Source organism: Nothobranchius furzeri, chromosome 16 (assembly GCF_043380555.1).
Source record: "Nothobranchius furzeri strain GRZ-AD chromosome 16, NfurGRZ-RIMD1, whole genome shotgun sequence".
NCBI lineage: Eukaryota > Metazoa > Chordata > Actinopteri > Cyprinodontiformes > Nothobranchiidae > Nothobranchius > Nothobranchius furzeri.
In genome coordinates, this window is record NC_091756.1 from 35416104 (window position 1) to 35441941 (window position 25838).

A 25838-nucleotide genomic window follows, 5' to 3' on the forward strand; every position below is an offset into this window, starting at 1 on the left:
ACTGCCTATGCTAACAGTTAGCTCCTACTAGGTTGTGAAGTTCTCAGCTGTTTCCTGGACGTTTAAACAACAGTCTTCCCTGTCGTGAGTCAAGATGGGTGGGTGCATGAACGTTAAATGACAGTGTGACGTCAGGCTTTTCAAATCCTAGCGTTTCACCGTCTATTTCCTATCAGAGGCAAATGCAGGAGATAGTGTAGGAGACTATTTTCATGTTCAGTCTGCATGAAAAAAGAGTGACCGATGATAAATAATCATTCAAATGTATTTTCAGCGAACCACTTCTTTTGATTCTACTGCCTTTTTAAAGGAAAACTTCAAAAAACACCTTGAGTGTTTTGTTGGCACTTCCCTGGAGACCACTCAACTTGTCCCATCGAATTTTGGCTTAACACCTAAAAACTGAGTTATGGGCCACTTTTGTGTTGATATTAAGTGGCAATGCACACCCACTCACTCTGAACCTGTCGAATCCGGCCCTTGGCCGCAGGAAGCTAGTGTTCATCTCCATCAGTCAGTATTAGAGAGATGAGACACAAGATGACAGTTTTAGGGGTTTTGTGTTTGTTTTACATTGTTTTAGGTTTCCTCTCTTTTCTGTTCATTTTCTCATATGTTACTCCTGGGTTTCAGGAAACAATTTTTTCTTTGTTTCTAGTTCTTTAGTTCCCCATGTTATTGTTGATTGTTTCTCCACCATTAGGCACCTCTCGTTCATTTGTTGGTCAACACAGCAGCCTTTACTGAGAAATCAGCCTCCCAACTCTTAAATAAACCTCTGATTGTTCAGTCAATTGGCACGTTCTGTTGTTAAAGTGAAAATGCTAAACACCTGCACTGCTATCCAGCAAAACATAAATAAAATGTTGGTGCAAATAAATCATAGAGCTTGGTGACTGCGGTTGCAGCTGCAAGAACCAGATCTTCTGGCCCATTAAACAAACTGAGGACAACCGGAATGTCTGGTTTTGTTTGCAAGATAAAGTGAGCGAGCAAATTTCTTCATCATTAACATTTACACTTTTACACTCGTAGGACACCTGCTTCCACACAGCTGTGCAACCAGGGGGGTAAATGTGAGCTGGTTTGGAGAGAAACGTTGTTGAAAAGTGTTTTTACCTTTGTGTTTTCAGTTCACCAGAAATACAGTTTCACTTTCCAGAAGAAGCAACTACGTCAATTTATTCTTAGATTTTAAAGCTTTACGCTTTGTTAATTAAACTGCAAGTTTAGTTAAAATCCAATGACATGGGATTTGCTACGTTGGCTACTATTAGCATAACTGTCAAATGATCATGTGTTATACAATAATAACAATAATGATAATAACCATCATCAGTTTATTAATGCAGAAAATGTAGTCCGATGACATTATGGATGCCTCTGCTGCATGATTGGCCTAGTGTCCGTTGTCACAAACCCACTCAAAATTTAGGTTTTCATTTATTTCTACAAGAAAATCACAGCTTTTCTGTCAAACATTTGTGTTCACCAAGTTGTAGGTTATTTTTTGCTCACAGACAAGTGATTGAAGTCAGAAGTAAACTCATCCTAACCAAAGATCACATAGATCAACAGATGGGGGTACTACACATTATTTACCATTCTGCCAATCTGGTCTAAGAAAAAGAATCTAAAGTGTGAATAAGGCCACAAATGTGACATGAGACAGACAGATCCTCTCTCTCCAAGCTCATTTTCTCTCACTTTCCACCCATCATTACAAATTTTACCATAAATGCTGCTCCTGCTGAAACACACACACACACACACACACACACACACACACACGTGCGCGCACGCACACACACACACACACACACACACACACACACACACACACACACACACACACACCAGAGCCCACATCATGGTCATCACCCCTCCTCCCAGAGGAACCATTAATGAGGGTAAGAGCAAGTTTGTCCATCCACTTCTACCCACACCGCTCCCACCATTAGCAGACATGTTTGCTCCTCACCACGGATATGGAAACCTATCCTCGCCTGTCACTTACTTACATTTACTCACATCATTAACAGGAAATCAGCTCGTTGGCTTCCAAGGGCTCTAAATACCTCAGGAGAGCTGCTGAGTGGAAATCATCTGTATTTCACCGATGAGGTGAAATGTTTGTTAGATGATGAGCTGAGCTGCTGCATTTTAGGGCTGTGATAAGCGCTTTAAGGCAACGCCAATCAGAAAAATGTCAACTGACGGTGATGCGCCTGTCATGCTCAGCTTTTGTTGTTTTTTTTTCACTGTTTGGTCCTGTGACCATGCTGGACTATTGTTGTAAAGTCTATCAGAAAATATGCAACCCTGTAGGCATTTCTGTTTTGATGGACCACTTTTAGTTTTGTTTTCAAGTGTTGTATTCAAAACCATTAAATGTCTGGTTCTTTTTGACACTTTCTTGGCTGTAGTTTCTTAGGTTTTTCCAGGGCCAAGTATATGAAGTTGCCAGCTCATTTTATTGAGGTTGGGTATTTTGTTAAGTAACGTTCCTGTGCTTTTAGCTCACTCTGGAGAGACTGAAGAACTGTCAGAACCCTGCAAAGCTTCCAACAGAACCCCATTCTGCAAACAGAATCCTTTTAAGACCTGGTGAGTGGAACATAAAGGAAGCTGAAGTATCCACGGACCTAATGGCTTTGGAAAGAGAGAGCCTAAATTAGTTCACTACAAAGGTCAGGACCTTAACAGTAACTGAGAAGACTGTGGAAGATTTAAAGCATTCTGTCACTTGACATGTCTCCAGCTAAGTGTTAAAAATATCTGTAAACTCAGGAGACAGATGATCGGTGCAGCGCTTCATGGGTCCCAGCTGTAGCTCACTGGGTTCAATTGTCAACAGGAAGGTCAGCAGTTATGGTGCATTTGTGTCCAGAGGCCAGAATTTAAGCTTGAAGTAAAAAGTAAAAATCAACTGGAACACCCAAAACAGAATATTGACCCAAAAGTAATTTTTTTTAGTCATGCTCTAAGCCTTGTTGCATATGAGAGTGCGTGTGAATGGGAACTAATTAGCAAAACACCGTGTATGAAGCATGATTTCAATCTTGATTAGATGCATTGAAACCATTTAGCCTGTTGATGCCTGGTGCCTAGTACCAGTCACACACACACACACACACACACACACACACACACACACACACACACACACACACACACACACACACACACACACACACACACACACACACACCATAAAAAGTTCTACAACAAAACGTTTCTTTACACTGGTCTGCAGGATGGTTTATTATGAAAAATTATTGTAATTTCTTATAGTACTTTATGATAATAACAGTAGAGGGGTGCATACAATACTGTTTTATATGTGCAGTTTTTAAATTGTATGTTAAGATAAGATTAGATAAGACTTTATTGATCCCACAATAGGGACCTTTTTGCATCACCAAAGCTCAGATAGATAGCAAAGTGGTACAAAAATGTCCAAGAATGCAAAAATAAATAAATACATGTCACTTTATACAACAGTAGCTCCTATGTAGACACATGTAAGCATTAAGAAAGAGAGAAAGAAAGAAAGAAAGAAAGAGAGAAAGAAAGAAAGAAAGAAAGAAAGAAAGAGAGAAAGAAAGAAAGAAAGAAAGAAAGAAAGAAAGAAAGAAAGAAAGAAAGAAAGAAAGAAAGAAAGAAAGAGAGCAAGAAAAGAAAGAAAGCGAAAGAAAGAAAGAAAGAAAGAAAGAGAGAAAGAAAGAAAGTGAGAGAGAGAGAAAGAAAGAAAGTGAGAGAGAGAGAAAGAAAGAAAGAAAGAAAGAAAGAAAGAAAGAAAGAAAGAAAGAGAGAAAGAAAGAAAGAAAGAAAGAAAGAAAGAAAGAAAGCAAGAAAAGAAAGAAAGCGAAAGAAAGAAAGAAAGAAAGAAAGAAAGAGAGAAAGAAAGAAAGTGAGAGAGAGAGAAAGAAAGAAAGTGAGAGAGAGAGAAAGAGAGAAAGAAAGAAAGAAAGAAAGAAAGAAAGAAAGAAAGAAAGAAAGAAAGAGAGAAAGAAAGAGAGAAAGAGAGAAAGAAAAGAAAACTATCTTTTATAGAGCGCCTCTCAAGATAAAAATCACGAGGCGATTCACAAAAACAAAAAAATTTAAGTACAAAAAAGATTTCAAAAAATGATTTAAAATATGTTTAAAATGAAAAAAATTTTTTTATTTGTGATTAGGGTTAGGACTCTTTGTGACACCGTGGGTGAGGAAGGTGGTGGAGGACCTAAACTTGGAGACGGCCACAGAGAAGGAACGCTGAGACAGATAAGAGGAGAACCACTCCAGAGCAGTTCCTGATAGGACTACCCAGTCGTTCAGCCTCTCCAGTAACAGGTGATGGTCAACAGTGTCAAAGGCTGCAGTCAGGTCCAGCAGGACCAGAACAGAACAGTCCCCTGCATCACTGTGAGTCAGAAGGTCATTAGAGACCGTAAGAATGAGTAGAATCAGTAGAATGTGCTCTATGAAAACCTGACTGGAAACTATCGTAGATGTTATGTTCATCAAGAGCAGCTGTGAGTTGTTTAGCCCTATGGACAGGGGGTTGTGAAACATTGTGGAAGTAATCTATAACAAGTATCAGCTGTTCTGCTACAACTACTTTTTACTGTCCAAGTGATAGATATCGTTAAATACAGGCATGAACATGTAAACACACACATTATGTATTTTATTGTGCGTGTTGTTACCCCCCCCACCACCATATCGAACTTCTGTTAAGCATAATTCTGCGCACACGAAGACGCATAAGACCTGGATGATGAAGCTCAATGGTTAAAGGAATCACGGAAGCGGTGTGATGCGCTCCGTCGCACGTCTAGACGGTACCGTAGGAGGCGAGCTGCCATGGTTCGCCACATGCTACAGAAGCGAGCTATCTAGGTGCGCACAGCATCCCCCAGTCCCCTCCTCCTCCCCCTCCTCCCTGTCCAGAACTCGACCTCACCAGTCTGAAGTAGCCACCTTGTCCGTAACAAGTCTGTACCTGTTACTAGGGGCATCGTCCAGTTTAATTACGGAAAACATTATCTGGATGTTTGTATTCAGACACAAAGGTCTTACGGACAGAGTCCTGAACATTTCCGTTTTTCATGGCCTGTCTGAAGGGGGCTTTGGAAAAGCACAAGTCTTGTATGAATCTTGTCTGTAATGCAAATATAAATTTAGTTCAACTGTAACTTTGTTGCTTCTTTGCTAAGCTCAGATTTACTTCATCCTTGCTCTCTTAATTATAGCCATCATGCTTTGTGTGTGTGTGTGTGTGTGTGTGTGTGTGTGTGTGTGTGTGTGTGTGTGTGTGTGTGTAACCCACTAATCAGCCTCAAAGACCAATGGTTAAGGACCAGAATCCATTCAGAGAGCATATCAAGTTGCCTGTTTTTAATACGAGACAAAAACTCGCTGCTATCACCGTCATGACCATAGTTTCTCCATCTCACCCGGATATCTTTACCCTCTAACACACATATACACAGGGAACAGGACACCTTCCATTGACAGAAATCTCCTTTGTCCAGAACAAATGCCCCCTCCCCATCTTCTCTCTCTTTAAGCTTTAACTCTTTCAACCATTGCCTCTTCAGTAAATCACCACTCTGGTGACTTTTCTTCTTGTATAATCCATACCATTAACCATTCGATTGTCCTGTCATGGAAACATTGTTATGCTACCCATCCACATAAAATGCATCTTGATCCTTAATTGCTGGGTTTGATTTATTTAGGTTTCAAAGATGGCCCTCCACCACACACAGCTTCAAACGCTCCAACAGGATACTGGGATCAAACCTGGAAGCAATATGTAACTCACTACAGGTGTTTCTCTTGTCAGAAAGCACAACTTGTCATTATAATTTTTAAAAACTGAACTGCGTGGAGCTTTAAATTGGCAGGTTCTGTCAAGTGTAGCCCAGCCGTGACGGCAACAGAGCATTTATCACGTTTCATTTCAGCCATTACCTGCTTGTTTACGAAATGACTGGAATTTTTGTTCTTCTAGGAAGTCCAGGCATGTGCTGGTTTCTAAGTTCAGCTCAGTAATTATATAGGCAGAGGTTGGTGATCTGTGTTGTTGCGTTACTTGTGTACAGGGGGAGTGTGTAAAACTCATGTTCAGCCACACCTGAGCTGAACGTGAAATTCCAGGAGCTCTGCTTTAACATTGTGTACTTAAGAGGATTTAAGGTGATGCTCGTTTACTATTAGCTGCAACTTTTGTTATCCCCATCCAACAAAATCTAAATCACCCAGCACATCTTTAACAAGCTCAAAAGAAGCAAAATTTGAGGAATGCTGATATCCTTGTTTGGTAGATTTCTGCTCCTTTGTCACACTTTCACTTAACTCCTTGACACCCCACCTAGCTTGATCCCTCTCATTTTCTCTGTGCATGCTTCAGCCATACCTCCAAATGTGCATGCATATGGACTGGCAAGTGGCGCACGTGTGCACATGGCTGAGTTTATGCTAGTGTGTGTGTGTGTGTTGCTGCAGTCTCTGCGTGTGCCTCTTCTGCGGCAGAACGTGATCAGCACTCGTAGAGGTCAACTTGAGAAACCCGAGAGTGCAGAAGAGTAACTCCATCGCTTTTATCGACCAAGCCGCATTTTCAGCATCTGCTCTCTCGCCACTCTCACAAGCTTTCCCCGTCTCTTTCCTCTCTGAAGCTCTCTATTTGTCTCCCTGCATGCTATTCTAATTGTCCTCTACTTTTTCTTCTTCAGTTTGGCTAGCCATTTGCTTTTATTTGTGATGTGAGCTAATTTCCAATTTAGCAAGTCTTCTAAACATTGTGGTTTTTACAGAATTTGATAGATTTACAGATCAGCTTTAAATCTTTAATAAAGTTTTGGAAAGAAATGGGATTAGATGGTTGACCATTAAACTCTGAAATGCATAGCAAGTTAAATCTTCTCAAGATGTACTCAGTGCAAAACCAAAGACAGTTCAAGTGTTCACCTGCATGTTGTTTTCAGTGGTTTAATGAGCAAATAACACAGGGAAATTTTTAGGGATGAAACAGTTGTTATTTTAAGATGGTCTCCATCTGTACAACATAACTGTTAAATCTACTAAGGCAGGCCTGCCAAAAGTGAAGCCAACGTGGAAGTGACTAGACTTGCAGTTCCTGCCTCATCCACTAGGGGCTGGCTCCAGAAGTGAGGTGAATTTTATCGTAACTCATCCATTTAGATGTGATTAAATCCTTGAAATTATGAATAATTAGGGGTTTGTCCTTTTGATTGACAAGTATCAGATGAATCTTTAGAAGCAGATGGTAGCAGAGTTGCTTAGCTGTGGTTTTCTGGCTTAAAGTGCCCATCAAGCTTTGTTAGCATTGGTTAGCTCGGTTATCTCGTGGCTACATTGGCTCAGAGTGTGATGGGTGTCAATTATCTGCCATCCTTGCAGCCCTGCTCTCAGCTCCATTTTTGTATTTTTCAGGGGTGATGAGACATGTGACGAGGCCAAGACGGTGGTGATGGGAACCGCCCACTGGGATTCAACTCATCTCTTCAGAAACCTAGAGGCGATGGCGCAGAAGGTTTGTCCATTATATACAGTCAATGGTATCTGCTTGATACAGCTGAAAAACCTTTAGAAATAAAACATTTTTGATATTAACTTGTGTTTAGTTTTACTTAACATATGTTTCTTTCACCATGTAGAGAATTAAACTACACACTGGAATCAACTCTGTTGCTATTCAGTTGGAGATAACCAATCAGATTAACCCATGAGGCTTAGATCATGTATAAATATCCCGGATACTTATATCGATCTAAGTTCATACACCAACCTGTTTGGTCTCATATTAATCCAATGAGTAATGTTTAATTTAGATAATTAAATTTAATAGCAAAAGTTATTTTGAATCAGCTGTTACGAAGCCTCAGATTTCTGTGAACCTCCCTATAAGTCATGATGTTTTAGTAATAGCTCAGAAAACGGACAAACTCTCCGGCCTTATTTTACACTCGCTGCTGGCAATTCTACTCCTGTCACTAACCTTCCTTTTTCTTGAACCCCAGTCTGTCACCAGGTTTTACTCTTTCTTAGAAATCTTGTGTTGTGCACCGATCCTGGCTGCTCCTGATCTGTCCCGGCCATTTAAAATCCAGGTTGACACCTCTGACGCCGGAACAGAAGCTGTTCTTCCACAAGAGGATGCTAACGGACCTGATCACCCCGTCTGCTACTTCTCTAGGAAGTTCATCCCCAACGCAACGCAAAAGGAAACCCTAGTTTTAATTTGGTCCCTGCAACATTTTCATGTGTATGTCCGCAACCATTTCACCACTGTTGTTTTCTTAGATCACAACCCGCTGACCTTCCCCCACGCCAATCAACGTCTGAGATGGGCTCTCCTCCTCCAGGAGTTCAACATCGAGGTCCGCCACAAGAAGGGAGCAGACAACATGATAGCTGACGCGCTATCCCGATGCCACACAGATTGAGGCTCCCTATTAGAAATTTTGTTTTGTTTAGCTGTAAGGATCTCCTTTAAGGCTAGTGTTGGTAGCGAAAGCTATCATCTCGGGGACACTCCGCAGCACTGAGGGTCAGTGCAGCGTGGTTTTAAGTGATCCAGGGATTTTAGTTAGTTAGCTGTTTTTTCTAGTTAGTTAGTGGGAGCGCTCTTGTTTTTGTGGCAACAACAAAAAAGATTTTAGTTGTTTTGAGGGGGAGGGTGTTACAGACACTGTCTGTTTTGTGGCCACAAGATGGCCTCAGCGCTCCTCCTGTTCTCCTGGCTCCAGCTGAGCCAGGTGTAACTAATCTTCCCAATCAGGGAGCTTCCTATAAAAGGCAGCTCCCTCTGTCATTCGAGGAGGGAAGCTTAGCTGAGGCCTTGTGTTAAAACAAGTGTTCCTCTTTTTCCCTCCTAGTAACCCAGACCATAGAGTCTTCGTTTTGATTACCTGTGTGGTACACTTCCTAGTTCAGAGCTCGATTTTTGTCTTCATTAAAATACTCGTTAAAGAGTTCAGTTCACCCTTTTGGTGGAGTTTTTGTGTTAACTCATTCCTTTAGTTTTCCCGGTTTAGTACCGGCGTTTTATGTTTATTAATATTATTGTTATTTACCCAGTATTGGAGGATCCTTCTGTTTAGTATTATTAATTCCCCAGTGTGGACGTCCTTTTGGTTTTGTATTCATTTTGTCTTTGCCTGCATAAAGCAGTGATTTTTAGTTAATAAACTCCTCTAAGAGAGTAAATCTTGGTTTGTCCGGTATTTCACATTTATTTCTTTACGCCCCCTTTACCATCATCTCCTAGACGAGCTGGGGGCCGTAAAACTTGAGTTTTGTAACTGTAGACTGAGATGTGTGTTTTGAAAGTTGTGATTTGAAAATTTATACATTTATTCTGCAAGCTAAATGAAAGCTTTAAGTTACGTACTGAAAGTTACACATTAAAAACGAGAATTACGTGTTACAAAACAGGATTACATGCAACAAAAGAAAAGTTACAGTTACAAAACGTGTACAAGTTACATCTAATATTGTCTCAATCCTAGTTCCATATTTTCTGAGAAGTACAAGATGAAACTGGTTTGTTTTTGCATCATGGTGTATTATTTATATGATCTCCATATTTAAATGCCACTGAATAAGTACGTATACGTATCTGCCATTGGCTTCATAATAAAAGACGTTATGATATAAGATACTCTTTTTACTATAACCATTTATAAAAGGTTATGGCACAGAATAAATACAACCAACCCGCATGGCAGCTAAGGCAAATCGCAAGATAATGCCAACAATGAGGAAGTCTATTCTCCAGCACATACCTCCAAACCCCATGAACCCAAAACATCAGCTGGATCTTTTTTATGGTGAGTTGATGGTGCTGGTGCCCCACAAGTGTTGTGTTTACCCTTGCCACCAGAGTCCTCCACTTGGGCTGTGAGATATTTCAGTCAGAATGTCGAGGCAAATTCCTGGAGGTTGACGGGCATTCAGAAGTCAGGGTTCGTATATGTTTGGCAGCAGGGAAAGTGACACGGCCAGGTTTAAGACGTCTCTCATCATTACAATGCTCATACTGTGTGGAGTGGGAAGCAATAGGGTTCCACAAGAGAAGGTCAGCTGTGGCCATACGGCCCACACCCAGTGCGATATAGGCCAGTAGATGTGATGGGTCTGAGCTATAAGCTGCACAATGAGTGACTGTGCAACACAAAGAAGGAGAATTGTTAAGTCAGACTGGGATTGGAGATTCTTCACGGATATAAAATAGATGTGGCCTCGCTCTCAATGCAGGAAGTCAGGAATGTTGATGGCATTTCATCTTTTTATCAGTTCCCCAGTTTGTCTTCTACTTTTTATCTGTCTGTCAAAAACTCCACAATAAACACTGGAACTGTTAAACTGCTGGATCTCAACATGCAAAGGAGCTCAGGAAGAACACATAAGATTTATTTTATCTCTTGAGTTTTGTGCTTTTATTTATCCCAGAATAGTGCCGAGTTGATCAACTCTCCATTGACATTATTGTTGTTTGAGCACCCAACAGTCCATAGCCGTAAATTACATTAATCTAGTTTTTCTTTCCTCAATTTTCCCCCTTCAAAGCTTGGATTGGAATCATTCCCATCTTTTGTCCCTCTCCTTTTGTCAAAAGGGCCTGACCCTGAGTGTTGGTTATCCAGTCGTGCGTTTTCTTTTTTAGAGGCCAATCCTGTCAATCGGCAAGGTCACGAAAATTCAGGAAGGAAACAGCTCCTGCCCTTCTCACCTATCAACTCAATAACAAAATGGACCTGACCCAGTCAATCTTCCCTCTCCTTCCTCTGAACGTGCTTCTTTCCATCTGTAATGTTCAATCAGTCATCTTATTGATTTCAATGCATCCATGCTTCAGAGTATCAGTACCCAGAAACATACACATGGCTTCGTTTGTGTGTGTGTCTGTGTTGTGACTCAGTCATCTAATTCCCTGAACTTTGTTCTTATGCATGTGTGAGCATAAATAAAGCGCAGTCTGTCATCTTTGCTGTCTTGAAGTCAGAACCTCAGGCTTTGGATGGCAGGAAAGCTCCCATTGGTTCTGTCAGCTCTCAACAACGGCCAGGACCATACATAGCCTTGAGGGGTTCTAGCTAAAACCTCAGGCTGCTCTTATTTTGTCAAACATACCTCATCCAACTTCAATCTTGACAAATAAAAGGCCTTGTTAGCATCAATAGCCACTCCTGTCAATAATGAAATCTTTGGGCCAAATATGAATTCACTCGAATCTCTCAGATCATCGTGGCTTATAAAATTACAGAGAAATGGCTTTACCTGATCATTACTATTCAGCTTCTTGAATAGGGGTCAATACATTCACCCAGATCACCTTCATCTCCAGGAAGTTACTTCAATATCTACGCAACATGGTGGTTTCACTAATACAATGCCAGCAATAGGAGGATCTTTGCTGAAATCTTTTATCATCTTCGTGCGCATGTGCAAGTCGCTGTGTGGCAAAAACACACTGCTATCAATACATGACATACACTTTCAAGAACGTTTGTGGGCAAAATAACCAATATACAAACATGTGTACATCTAAAGACAGGAGGACATTTAGACAGAAGCTTAAAATCTTTACTGAAGACAAAATTAAAGGTATTAAAAGCCTGAATAAGCTCTGGGATGACGTAAACCGTTGGCCTGATTTGCTGGTATTTTACCTACAAATCTACTGGGGAGATATTTGTTCCTATTTAACATAAAGCTCTGGACCTTTCACTCATGAAAACTTAAAGGCTTTGAAAAGTCTGGAGACCTGCAATTATTTTGTTTCAAGGACAGTTGAGCCGATCTTTTCTGAAAAGAGTAAGCTGGGGTCGTGCTAAAAGCAGGAGTCAGCTCCAACGAGCAGAGTTACAGTGTTATTCTCCTCTCCTGAGGGTGATGGCCAAAGAAAACGGATAAACCGCCACAGCGACTGCAAAGCCGGCTTAGTCTTCATTAGTCAGTGTCCTTCTTCATGTCTTCATTTATTATTATAATGATCGCGGGCTGAGGCACCTGAATCAGAGCATGAAGATGAATGCTTTTAAAAACAACAAATAGTCATAAGGACTTAGCATGAACAAACTGTCCGTTGCTGCAGCAATCTAAGCTTTTTTCGGAGAGTCCGGATCGCACGCAAACATCCCTTTTATATTTTGTGGTCTTTTACGAAGGAAATTCCCATAAAACATTTTATCAAGCTCCCTACAAGCCGAAGTCGAACAATCAACCAACAGCAAGAATGAACCAACTGCTTGGCTAACTCCTTCAAATGTGCAAAACAATAGAATTATAGGCAAATATGCTGTTTCCTGCCAATCCTGTGATGCAATTCAAAAAACATAAACATTGACGTCACAGAAAATCAAGACACAGAATGCAGAGTTTTGGTGCTGCAGAATCAAATCCACAGACATATTATATCATTACTTATGGGAACAAACCACACTATGTACACTTGAAGTCTTTCAGCTATTAAATGAAGTACCATGAATACATTTTAATGATTTTTCTTTTCAGGTTGTAAATTAGTTGAATTTATCTCTGTCTCTGGTGTTGCTTACATGTTGAAAAGACCATGTTGTTCCCTGCACATCCCCAGTGGGAGCCCAGACTGATAAATTACAGCCCCACAAATACAAGCCTCCCGTGATCTTTAACCTTTGACCTTGCTTGCTGGCCTTCAGAAGGGTGGAAGTCATACTACGCTTCTTTAGATAAGAATCTGGCCTTCGATACCTCAACTCTGTGGGTTTACCCTGACAAAATCTGCTGATTATAAGCATGTTTCACAGTTAAGATAGGGTGGGACTTTTTCTTTCAACTATTTATATAACTTCTGAAATAATCCCATGCTCGGCTGAATTTCTACCCACATTAAAAGCTCCCAGATCGTTAAAAGGAAGGGAAATTCACCCAAAGCCTAAATTCAATTCTAATTAAAAGATTCAGATTTCTCTCTGAACATACATACATTAAAGTCTTGTCCTGCTTCTTCCACCTTCGGCTAATCTTCATCTCCAGTGTCTCATGTTACAGCTTGTGGCTTCATGGCCAATGGCCTTCTGTGTGTTCCCTGTCCACCTTCCCGACTGTGTTTAGCCTTCAGGCTTGTGTCGCCTGACTCCACAACATTAATGGATATGGACATCTGGCAGCGCTATAGATTTGTAAGCACTGATAGCGCTTGCTCTTTGCTAAAAAGATTACATTTGAAATAAAAAGCACATGATTGGGTTAAAGACAGGAATAACATATGACAATAAAGCCCATATGCAGTGGGCTGTAAGTCCTTCTGCTTGGAATCATGGTTAATTCATGATGTTCATGATGTATGCTTAGTTTGTTATCTGAAGGATGTATTAGCATTGGAGTTCTGGCTTCTGGTATCTTGATCTCTACAAACGACGGTTAAAGCAAGTGCCATCATCTTCAGTGGAAAGCAGAACTCATCAGTAAATGTTTACTTTTGCTTATCAAGCAACCTTATCTGTCTGTGGTCTCTTTTCCAAGTTTCTTAAGCTATAACTTTAGCTATAACTGTTTTGATTCCATGTGCTTGACCAAAAGCAGATAACACAGTGCAAAGATTACCAATTCCTTTTGTCTTGTCCAAATGTCATGACGTCGTTTTTGTTGTTGTCGACATGCAAAAGTGATTTTAGCCACGTAGTCCACGTGGAAACGACAAAACAGTGTGAAAAAGCTTTTTAAAAGCTCCCATTGTGAAACTCGAAAAATGAGATTATGGTATAACTTATTTCAGTATTTCAACCTAAACGGTGAAACTAATATTTGAGATAGACTAATTTATTGTAACTGTGTTGATTATGACAATTTGAATATTAGATTCTCTACTTGGAAAATATAAAATGCAGATTGTTTTCTTTAAAAGATGATTGCTAAAATGTGATAATAGTGCACTGAGGTTTCTAAGCTAAGATCCTGTCATGTTCTAAGGAAAAATTCATGTTTCACTGACCTGCTTTGCAGCGTTTTCATGGGCAGACTCTAATGGCTCATCTTGTTCAGAAACTCCCCTCTTCCTCCCACTCCCATGAACTCCATCAACCCTCAACTTCTACATTGGTCACAGCTTTCTGTGCAGCTTAGCATCACATCCACATGAGTTCCTCGTTCTCTCTTTGAAGGCAGAACTACAAATGTAACACAAGCCAAAACCGGGATCCATAACGACTGCTACAATTCCACCTGAGGATGGCCTGGCCCTTGGAGAAGATGCTCCCTCTCATTTTTCCACTTGAACTCAAGCTGCTGTCTTCCAGCTCCATTTATTATTTTATACATACTATATGTTTGCGTCGTAGGGCTCCTGTGATGACCTTGGCATGAGGGTAGTAAAAGAGCAGGGCCAAAGACCATTTCCCTTTCCATGGGAAGATGAATGACCCTGTTTGAAAGTGGCTGCCCATGGTCTGAGGGCAATTAGAATGTGATGTGAAGCAACACTCTGCATTGGCTTGGTGTACAGAAGCAGGTCGTTGAGGAAAACAGAAATACTCCACATGTAACCCATTCTGTTGAAACCAAGCTGCTGTGGCAACAGGGTCCGAAATTAACACTCGCCACTCGCCAAATGCGAGTAAATTGCTCCATTTGGCGAGTAAATTTTTGAGCTCTACCTGCCACCTGGCGAGTAAATGTTTGCACCAAATTAGTTATGTTTATCAGTCATCTTCCACGGATTTCTGATACTCCTCCCGCCTGCATGCAACGTACACAAACGTACGCGAAACGTGAGCGCCGCATCCAACGTCATTTCCACCTATCCCATTCAATCAGTTTATCAAGTTAGCAGTTAGCTTTGTGTTAAAACTAGCGGTGAAATGCGGCGGTTTTTAACTGGAGTCAGCCAGCCTTCCAAAAGAAAACTCGTCGAACTGGAAGAAAAACCACCAGGACCAGTGGCAACCAGAAGATTTTGTGAAAAGTGGTGAACCGGAGACGGCGGAGTCATGAGACAATGGCTACATTATGATGGCCACGTAGCGTTGCTGCCTTTCACAGACAACTGTCCCTCGGCATTCTTCAAATATCCAAAAAAATGCCCATACTTCCGACTTTGTCATCTTTGAGGGATAATAAATGTCCCAAGTGCTGCCGTCTCCTCCTGCCATTATTTCAGCTTTAGCTTAAAGAAAGTTTTGGTCGTAAACAAAGTGCGCATGTGCCGCCGGCAACTTCCAACAGATGATACGGTGGCTGGTAAGGGTCACCGCGCCTACACCGCAGCCGCGGTAATCCACCGAAATTTTTTTTTAAACAAGACGGTTATTATTATTGTCAACTTTTTTACCGGGGTTTACCGCTACACCGGTTACCGTGACAACCCTAGCCCTGACACACTTTCAGATATTCTCATGGTGCAGCTGTGTTCTCCAGAGATCAAGGACTATGACCCAAATGAGGCTGTAATGCTTTGGCACAAAGACAGTGTCAGAAGCAGGAGGCCAGACTTCATGGACAGAGAAAACAAGGAGTCTGACTAGATTTCAATGAGAGTTCATAAAAACATCTCTAAAAATAAATAAATAGTAAAAATGACAAAAGAGTTGTTTTCCTTATTAATTCATGTTTTAATTATTTTGTCACTCTGTTTGGTATCAACATAATATAGAATTACATGCTTTAGGTAGATCTAAATCATTTAGAATTTTGGCCGGTAAAAAATATGTTTGGCCGGTAGATTTTCATCATCTACCGGCCAACTTGGCCGGTGAGTAAAAAATTTAATTTCGGACCCTGTGTGGCAATATGGAACAAATTAAAACCATGTTCTCCTCTCCTGCTTTTACATTTCCAAAATAAAAAGTCACATTTTTCTATTGTATGGAGTATTGTGAAAAGGTTCAATATTCCAGACTCAAAGTGTCACACTCCATCCATCCATCCAGCCATCCATTTTCTTCTGCTTATCCAAGGTCAGGTCGCAGGGGCAGCAACCTAAGCAGAGAGGCCCAGACTTCCCTCTCCCCAGCCACTTGAGCCAGCTCCTCCTGGAGAATCCCAAGGCGTTCCCTGTTCCCTGGCCAGCCGAGAGGCATAGTCTCTCCAGCATGTCCTGGGTGTTCTTTTAGGTCTTCTTCTTGTTGGACATGCCCAGAAAACCTCACCAGGCAGACATCCAGGAGGCATAACTAGATGCCTGAGCCACCTCAACTGGCTCTTCTGGATTTTTAAGAGCAATGGGTCTACTATAAGCCCCTCTTGGATGACCAAGCTTCTCACCCTATCTCTAAGGGAGAGTCCAGCCACCAAGTGGAGAAAATTCAATTGGGCCGCTTGTATTAGTGATCTCATTCTTTCTGTCATTAGCCATAGATCTTGACCACAAATGAGGGTAGGAACGTAAATCAACCGGTAAACCGAGAGCTTCAACTTCCAGCTCATCTCTCCCTTCCCCACAAAATACCAGTACAATGTTCGAATCACTGTTGACACAGCACCAATCTGACCATTGATCTCTCGCTCCATCTTTCCCTTATTCATGTACGAGACTCCTCCACTTGAGGCAGAACCTCATCCCTGACCTGGAGAAGGCGTTCTGCAAAGGGTTCATAAGCCTTTAAATGGTCACTCAGTCTAAGTTGAACTACTGAAATAAATGGACTTTTGCACTATATTCCAATTTTTAAAGCTTCACCTGCATTTATGTTCTCAAAACTTTCCAACTTTGATGTTTATATCTCAATACAGGCAAAACATTTTTAAATTAAACAAAAAAAAATAATCAGATTCCTGTCAAAGCGGGATTTTCCAGAAATTTTCAAAGGACTCATACCTTCAATTCTGAAATCTGGCAACTCTGATCAGTTTAGTAACTACAGACCAATCACTATCTCACTGGCCATATCCAAGTAATTGAAAAATCAGCAACAGAGCACCAAATCAGTTTTCTGGACTTAAATCACCTACTTCATCCCAAAACCGTTTGGGTTTCATTCAGGTTACTCAACCAAACTGGCTACCTCAACCTCACAGAAAATATTAAATGATCATCAGACAACGATAATGTAGTTAGAGCAGTTTTCTTAGATCTGAGACAAGCAATTTTAAACTGAGACGGAAGTGATGCCATCAACATTGAGGGTGCTCTGATGAAGGCTGCAGCGGAAGCCCAAACATGTCAGCTAAAAAGGTAAAATCTAGCTCTGTTTACTTTGTATATAGTGAAGAACCAGTAAAAAATGGAATCTCAGAAAAGCCTTTGACATCACAAGATGCTCCTACAAAAACAAAGAAACTTAAATTTTTCAAAGACAGCTATTAACTGGTTCAGGGCAAGTCTAAAACAGACAACACTGTGTAAAAGTTAATCGAATTAAAACAAGTTTTAAAAACTACAATGGGAGTTTCACAAGGTTCCATTCTAGGTCCATTACTGTTTTGGCTTTACATCAATGATTTACCCAGTCCAGTGCCCAATGTCTGCTTATGTAACTGCAAAGACTCACCAATAGCCTGCAAAGTTACTGAATGGATAGATTTTGGGATTGGCTGGCTGGTTCAAGAAAAACCTTTTGACCCTGAACTGCAGCAAAATAGTCTCTGTGTGTTTTACGATCAAATGCAAGGTTTGTGATTTGTCTTTACTGACCAGAACAAAATCCAACAAGTGGACTAGTTTAAATATCTGGGCATTGTTTAAGACTCTCATCTTAAATGTGAGTGTCCAGAACCATTAGGACCAACGTCAGCTGCTTCCGCCCGATAAGACCATATTTACCTGTAAGAGCTGCCCAGCTGTACCTGCATGCCATAACTCTGTCTCACCTCTCTTATTAATGTGTAACTGATTGGAGCCAAGCAACCTAGTTAGCTTTAAAACCTGCCGTGTCTGTACAAAAAAGCCCTAAAAGTCCTGGACTAAAAACCAGTGGAGGCATCACTGTATGATACAGGAGAAGTACAATGCCCTAACCAGTCTTGAATTTGAGCCGGATCTTGCCGGATCAAGATCCAGGAACTATCTTATTTTGAAAGGACCGTTCAGCAACTGTCTGTTAGGATCCGGCAACTCACATGACAAACTTGTGCTATACTCAGGATTCGAATTATGGGTGAACTAGGTCGACTAGCTAGAAAGCTACTGCAAGCCCTCAACACACCCAGGGAGAGCCCGAAAACAACCCTGGTTCTACTTAAATTACATTATCTATGTGGACTCTCTGGGGATTATTTAGAGCTAAGAGGCGCAGAGCTCTGATCGTTGATGCGCTCCTGACAGATGCGTGTCCACAGTACCATTATCAAAGGGACCCCACCTCAAAAACAAACTTAACATGCAATCGTTTATGTCAGCTCATATCCTTTCATGCTTTCTGTCTTTTATTTGTGCCTGATGCGTTTCGCTGCTGTGGAGCGGAGCGCATCACCTGTTTCGTCCTCCGGTGACTTCACCTCACTGGTGTGGTCAGCACGCACTGCGCTATTTTTGCGGTCGGTAGCTGCAGTTCAAAGGTAATTTATGAGGTGAAAATATATGAAGCCAGGTAGCAGTTTTTCTTTAGGGTTGAGAGAAGATGCAGGAAGATAATAGGACAGAAAAACAGTCACATAAAAACAAGTTTGTTTTTGTACCTGGTGCTTGAAACAGACAGACACTATTGAATGTCATCAGAAGTGAGGAACAGAAAATGAAATTATTCTTTCAATGTTTAGATCAGCAGGAACTCTGAGAGGCTGCAGGTGCATCAGTGAGTTTGCGGCCGCTGCTCTGGGGGAACGGGGAGAGGGCTGAAGCAGGGGAACAGTAAAGATGCAAAAACTACCGTTGTTGAAAGAGATGTGTGTTAACTTTGAAAATGTGGGCGCAATTTTAATTACTTGTCAACCCCATCCCATCCCATCCCCCCCACCACCACCAGAGCTGGTGAGCAGACAGATGGAAGTAAGCCTCTGGCTAGAAAACCTCTGTACGAAACAATAATTGTATTCTGTAACATTGTCTTTTGTGCTGACATTGTTCAATAAACCAGAAATATAACTATGACTAAAACTGTCACTTGAACTGCCAAGAGGCACAACTGGCCTAACCAAAGCCACTGAACAACTGGCCTAACCAAAGCCACTGAATCATGAGAGGGCTACAAAAGACTCCCTTCATCCCAAGACTAATCCTATTTTTTGTACTGTGATCACAACAGCCTTCATGTCCACTTCCCCAACAGCCTGCATGGCTAATCAACAGGCTCTTTATTGCCATCTCACAAAAGCATTGATTTAATCTGAGAGGCATCAGATCATTGGTATGAGAAAGGACTGCAGTCATGAGGAATTTGTGATTGGAGTGTTCTATCCACAGGGTACCATGATGTAAAACAAAAAATTCAAAGCTTCTGTTCAGTGATATGACCTCCCTGTAAACCGTCAAAATTAAAGACTGTAGTCTTTGTCTCTCTGTTTGGGATGAGTCCTTGAAGACAATGAGTCAAGCCTCAGTGTGACATTTAGGTTGATGAGTCAACAGTGACTATGGTGTCCAACTGAGATAGACCGATTATGTGGCTGACAAAGTGGCCATCCAGTGTCTGCTCAGCAAACATGTGCTAACATCTATTCTATTCATTTTACTCTGACCTCGAGCAGTGAACCCAGTCAATCAACTTTAGTCAGCATGAAAGTTCATGATAAACTTGCATGGTTTTTTTTTTTTGAAGGGGGGGTCACTCTACAACTTTTCGCTGTCCCACTGTTGGTGGTGCCATGAAACTGAATCTGACTGCTAAATATTTGATGTTGCCTCAATGTTTTAGAATAGTCAACTGGTACTAAATGGTGATTTGCAGAAAGCACAGACGTCCGGGTATTTATCAAAGCTCACATTAGTCTTGTGAACAGTCAACTAAAAGCCAGACGTACCATTTAAAAAACTGGCCCATTTTAAAGGGTTCAAGGATGGGTGCTAGCAACGTGGCAATTTTGAAAACCTGTCTTCCTCTTTTCAATCAGAAGTCAATACATTATTCATGGTCTCAGTGATCCATGGTCCAAGACAGAGTTGGGTGGGTTTATGAAAATCGAAAAGGATAATGGAGTAAATGCACAGTTTGTTCACCGGAGTGGCCTTTTCCCCCTCTGTCCTCATTTGGTGGCGCAACTGTAAGTACGGATTTGGAATGTCTCATGTCACTGCACTTTCCCCGAAGTCCAACTAAAGCCGCTTTTATAAAACAATGGAGCCAATTTGCCAAAGCTGAGGCTGCATTTGGGAGCCATATGTCATTTTTAAATGGTCAGACTGTGTCAGTAATGTGGCACAATTGTGAAATTTTACAAAAGAACATACGATCATGATAAAAATGGATAAAGGCAGTCTCTGTGCTGCCATGGATTTTTTTTAGCTTGAACATAACTTGCATTTTCTTGTGATTGAATCCACGCTCCTTAAGTTTTCTTGACAAGCCGCTCCCAAAGGTGCCTGCCCTCCACATTCCCCGTGAACCTCTTTTGTACGTTTGTTCTGTGTAATCCTTCCTTGCATTTCCCCCTGAACTGTCTGGATGACCCGAGATCCAGTTAACAAATACAAGCTCCCAGAGCTCTGCATCACTCCAGTTTGCCATCTTAGCTGATTCTGTTAAAGTAATACTTAACAGTTTTTTAAACTTTAAACTAGAGTTTTAACATTGATCTCAGTGATTGCTGAGTTACAAACTTAACGAGATTCATAGTTGGCATCACTCTGCAGCCCTTTACTGGCCAGATACAGCATTTAGTTTCGTGGAGCGGGTACAGTACGTGCCCTGGGGGGGGGGCGCTTTACCTGTTTAACGGCTGTTTATTTTTCGTGTCGGTAGCTAATAAAAGGTTAGCAGTCAGCTTATTCAGTTTGCTGACCGTCAATAAAAAACAAAAGAGGACGAGGAAAGAGGAAGTGTGCTTTGTTGACGGCATCATGATGAAGTCTGGAAGTGAAAGCCAGAGAGTAACAATGACAGCATCAGCTGCGAGAAATGACAGCGGAACGTCACTGCTTCAAATAAATTCCATTATAGACTGTGGAATGTTTCACACCAGTCTCGACATGGCACTTTTCAGGCACATCCTAGAAGCAGCACACCGTGATAGGATCGAGTTCTATTTTTGCTTCTGGAACACGTCAGTTTCCGCATTTAACATAGGGCTAGACAGGAAATCACAAGCGGTTTCAGAGTAAAATCCCCGGTTTTCAAAATAAAACTACTACAGCAATGCAATTTCATATATGTGTAGCTTACGTGTGACCCAAGGGCTTATTTACTCCCAGTATTGTTCCAGAAGTGTGTTTTTCATGGCTTTAATCCTGGCAATAGAATGGAACAACATCATATATTTATATATATATGTATATATAATTTATATAATCATATATATATATATATATATATATATATATATAATTATATATTTTAATGGCAAATGAAATAAACAAACTGTGGCCTTTGAAGTCCTGAGGAATCGTGTGATCTTGCGAGTCCAGCGAAGAGCACAGCGAGGAAGCCATACCGTGGCCAAAACTCTCCCGGTGCGAAATGAACTGCTTTGAAGTTGGCAAGTAAACCGTTCTGCTGCCGTTTTGCACCACTGATGTTTCCAGTGTGAAACCACGGTAATGTCTTTGGAGGTGAAGCAAACTGCTAAAACTAGAGTGAACATCAGCACAGCCTAAAGGTGGCTATGAAATGATGGGCTGATGATGACCTAGCTTTGTTTCCACTGGATTTGTAAATATAATCTTTTCTGTCCAACAGTTTCGATTTTTTAAATTTGTGGCTTATTTAGTAAGAATTGACTCATGTTAGTGTTAGTCCGTTGTTAGTTACAGCAGGCTGCTGCCGGGTTGTTTTTGACAATTATAATTCCCCTTTAACCAGCAGCACAGAGAAGCTGGAAACTGTTTAGTGTTACTTTAACTTACTGCCTGTGTTTACTTTCATTTTCAATGTAGCTGCCAGCCGGATCTCGGCAGTAACTCCATATGTGATCATGACACTGCCACCTTCTCTTCTTCTCCTCCGCTTCTGACCAAGTCCTCCAAACACACCCACATCACCCCGCTTTTCCTCCAGCTTCACTGGCTGCCAGTCAACTTCAGGGTTCATTTCAAGGTCCTGGTTCTGGTCTATAGGGCCGTACATGGACAAGTACCATCATACATTGGTGATCTTCTCAGTCCCTACACCCCCAGCAGGTCCCTGAGGTCCAGTGATCAAAGACTACTGGTTGTGCAGCACCAGGATAAAGAACAAAGGTGACAGATCATTGGCTGCTGTGGCACCTAGACTCTGGAACTCTCTCCCCCTGAGCCTGAGATCAGTGGACTCAGTGGACTCCTTTAAAAAGCAGCTGAAAACTCACTTGTTCAGGCTGGCTTTTGTATGACCTTCTTCACCACTCTCTCTTTATTCTACTCTCCCCACCTATTCCACCTTCCTCAGGATCCACTGATTTCCCTCTTTCCTATTCACTCTCTCTCTTTCTTTACTTTTTGAATCACAGTTGTCTATTTTTTGCTCATTTTAAATATATTTTAACCATTTTCTAAATTCTTTTTTTATTTTTACTTTTTTTTGTTTTTGTGAAGCGCCTCGTGATTTTTATCTTGAGAGACGCTATAGAAAAATATTTTCTTCTTCTTCTGCTGCGCAAAGGTGTAATGTTCATTCACAAGTTTGGCGTTGCAGCAATATTACTACTAAGCTTGGTGGCACAAATGAAGTAAAATTCTCACATTGCCATGCCGCCACAGCACTTTCATGAGACACTGTGACACAGTGTGTCTTATAATAGTGCCTTTTCATTTCTAATGTTGATTCCTGCATATAACTGTTGGAAAAGACAACTAAGTGTGTTCCCTAAAAAGTCTATAACAAAAGTTGCAATTCTTACTTGGACAGACTGTATCACTGATAGATGTGCAGGTAGCCAACGCTTCCTCTTCATCACAGGTGGTGCATGGGATGCAGGGCTCCCGAGAACTCTCCTGGTCTGAGTAAGTGTCATCTGTGCACTCTTCACACACTGTATCATGGTCCCCCTCACAGCTGAGCAACATGCCGTAGCCTTCAGTACATTTAGTGCATGGTTCACACCTCTGAGACATGTCATTAAGGTAGTAGCCATAGTTGCAGATGCAGACTGCATCGTTGGCATCAGTGCAGGGTGTCTCCATACGGTGTAGGGCTGTGCACTGTGTGCAGGGCTGACATTTTTCTGTGTGGCTGAAGTTTTCTGAGAAGGTTTCACCTGAAAGAAATAAAAGTGCAAATGAAACTTTTCTTTTGCAAACGTTTAGACTGTGTAAGATTTGATAACTGGCTGGGTTCCTTAAAATAGAATAAATGCTTCCAATGTAGGATGAATATTCTATTATCTTATTCTGTTACATCTTCTTATATTAAATATTTTACACAAGCATTATTCAGTATTATGGGTTTAACAACTGACTGCTTCAAGATTTCAGTTTTTAGACTGGGGTTTATCTAGAACTTCAAACTCTGCACATTTTAAACATTTTCCTTGTTTCCACATATAAAATAAAACTTTGCTTCTTGAAAAATTTTGATTTTGTTTGAAACCTAAAACCACAAAGGGGAAGCTGTAGCTCAGGCTAATTACCACAAAATCATGTTTATTTATTTATTTTTCATTTTACAGAAAATGTTTCCCTTTTAATTTGAACAAATTCTCATTTAAAAGAGCAGCACTAATTTTAATTTGCTTTTGTTTTTCAAAGGCTGAAAAACAATTTTATCAAATGTGTTTGTCATACCTGTGATATTTCCGTGGGCAGACATATCTACATTCTGGAAAGGTTACAATCAATACAGCATGTTTTATGGAAATGTATTTCGACTGGATAGAGAACTGGGAAATGCACTAAATTATGCAACAGACCCATTTGTACGAGCAGTTTGTGTGTGCATGTGTGTAAGAGATAGAGCAAGAGAGCTGTGGGACTGACAATAAAAATATTTGGTCCACTGTGGCCCAATACCACTCTTGTAAACTTATCAAGCAGAGGGAAACTTAGTCAGCTCATCAAAACGAGTTCATCAATTTTAAAATATGGCATTTAGAGACAGAGTTTTCTTTTTTGTGTCATTCTACATCATTTGGTAACACAGGTGCTTATTCTATGGGTCAGAGGAGAAACTCGGTAACATGCAGATGCGTGCCAAATGCTAATTTTGTTGTAAGCTTTTCTTAAAACAGAATAAAAGTTTTGGATCTTGAATCTTGAATTTAGAATGCTTTATGGTCTAGTGATCAAGTTTGGGGTTTTCCTAAAGAGATATACAAAATCATGAACCTGTAAATTAGCCTTACACTAGGCATTTAAGCTTTCTGAGCATGAAATTGTAATGGTGTCAGATGTTTATAGACTCAATGAAACGTGATGTCACGTGCCCACACCCCCAGCCCCAGGCTAGAGGGCAAGAAGCTGGCACTTCCCCGTTGACCACTGTTGATCATTTTGTTGTCAATAAACTGAGCTAAATAATGGCTAAATAAAGTCTATCAGCATGGTTAACACACGTAGAGCTGTAGGCTGCACAAGAAGACAAAAGAAGGACAGTAAACGCAAAATTTTACAGGTTTCCAGCTGATAAAATATGCTGAAGGAAATTCTAGTGGATAAACCACCCACATATTGGCAGACAAAGTCTCGTGACACAGTAAAAAAGTAAAATATCTGCCTCACATGTCCAGAAACAAACAAGTTATAGCCATCTAGTGACTTATATGCTTTTATTTTATGTAATTATGCAAGACGGGGGGGGGGGGGGGGGGGGGGGGGGGCGGCGGCAGCCGAGCAAATCCAGCACCAGGGAGGAGCTGTGCTGCTGATCAGTCCTCAGACATAAATGTGTGTGAAAAGACTGGTGTGGTGTGTAGTTCTGTGTGTGACCCACAGTAACAGTCTTGCTATAATAATTACACAAAAACTGTTTTATTCATCTGCACAAATATGTGTTAGAAGATCTAAAGTAGTAATATCTCTATCCCTAGGTTTTATTTTGTTAGTTTAAATCACAGAGATACCGCTCTGGATAATGGAAGGAGATGAGGTTCTAGCCCTCCAGCTTGTGTGGATGTCCGCAGTTACATGGATAAAGATAATAACATTCAATGGGTCTATAGGCAGTTTTGTCCCAACAAAAAAGACAACAACAAAAAAAAAAAAACACATGTACGATAGCCAAATACCAAACTAACCTCCAAAAGGTTCATAAGTATATAAAACCAAATACTGTTCATGTTTCCAAAATTTTAACTGCATAATCTTCTAAGGTTTAGCCTAGGATTGCTTTTGCAATCGATGAGTTGATAATTTGTTCAAAATGAAGAACTGGTGGGTTAGGAGCCATGAAGCATGGAGTCTCCAGCTCAGTGTTTTGTAGCAGATCAGGTTCTTGGTCAGCATCATCAGCCCACCAACCACGCTGAATGCTCTGATGATGCAGAGATAAAAACAGAGATGAGCAGAGATAGACAGATGCAGACAGACAGGGAGAAGAGAAGAAAGTAGAAACAACGTCATTCAAGAACTGGATGAGTCTCCCGGTCCCGTCTTTAACTGATGGTGTCAAATGTTGGTCCCTCACATTTTTGTTTAATTATCTTCCCAGAATTGGAAACCAATCAGAGTTCTCACTATCTGTTAGCGTGCAGTCATTTACTGCTACCCCCAACCCCGTCCCCATTATACCCCCCCCCCCCCCCCCCTCTTTTCAGACACACACACTCAAACTACCATCACTACCCCCATGAGTGCTCTCAGAGCCATTATCATAATGCCATGCATCAATAATGCAAGT

General features: G+C 41.0%; 1 protein-coding gene across 2 annotated transcripts in view; it reads right to left on the reverse strand.

The window, feature by feature from the left end:
- The window catches only part of ngfrb (nerve growth factor receptor b), a 54544-nt gene that overhangs the window by 14909 nt on the left and 13797 nt on the right, over nt 1–25838 (reverse strand). For both annotated transcript variants that reach the window (XM_015963187.3, XM_015963189.3), the window contains exon 4: nt 22906–23262. In XM_015963187.3, the coding sequence (XP_015818673.1) occupies nt 22906–23262 (357 nt within the window). The remainder of the gene's footprint in view (nt 1–22905; nt 23263–25838) is intronic.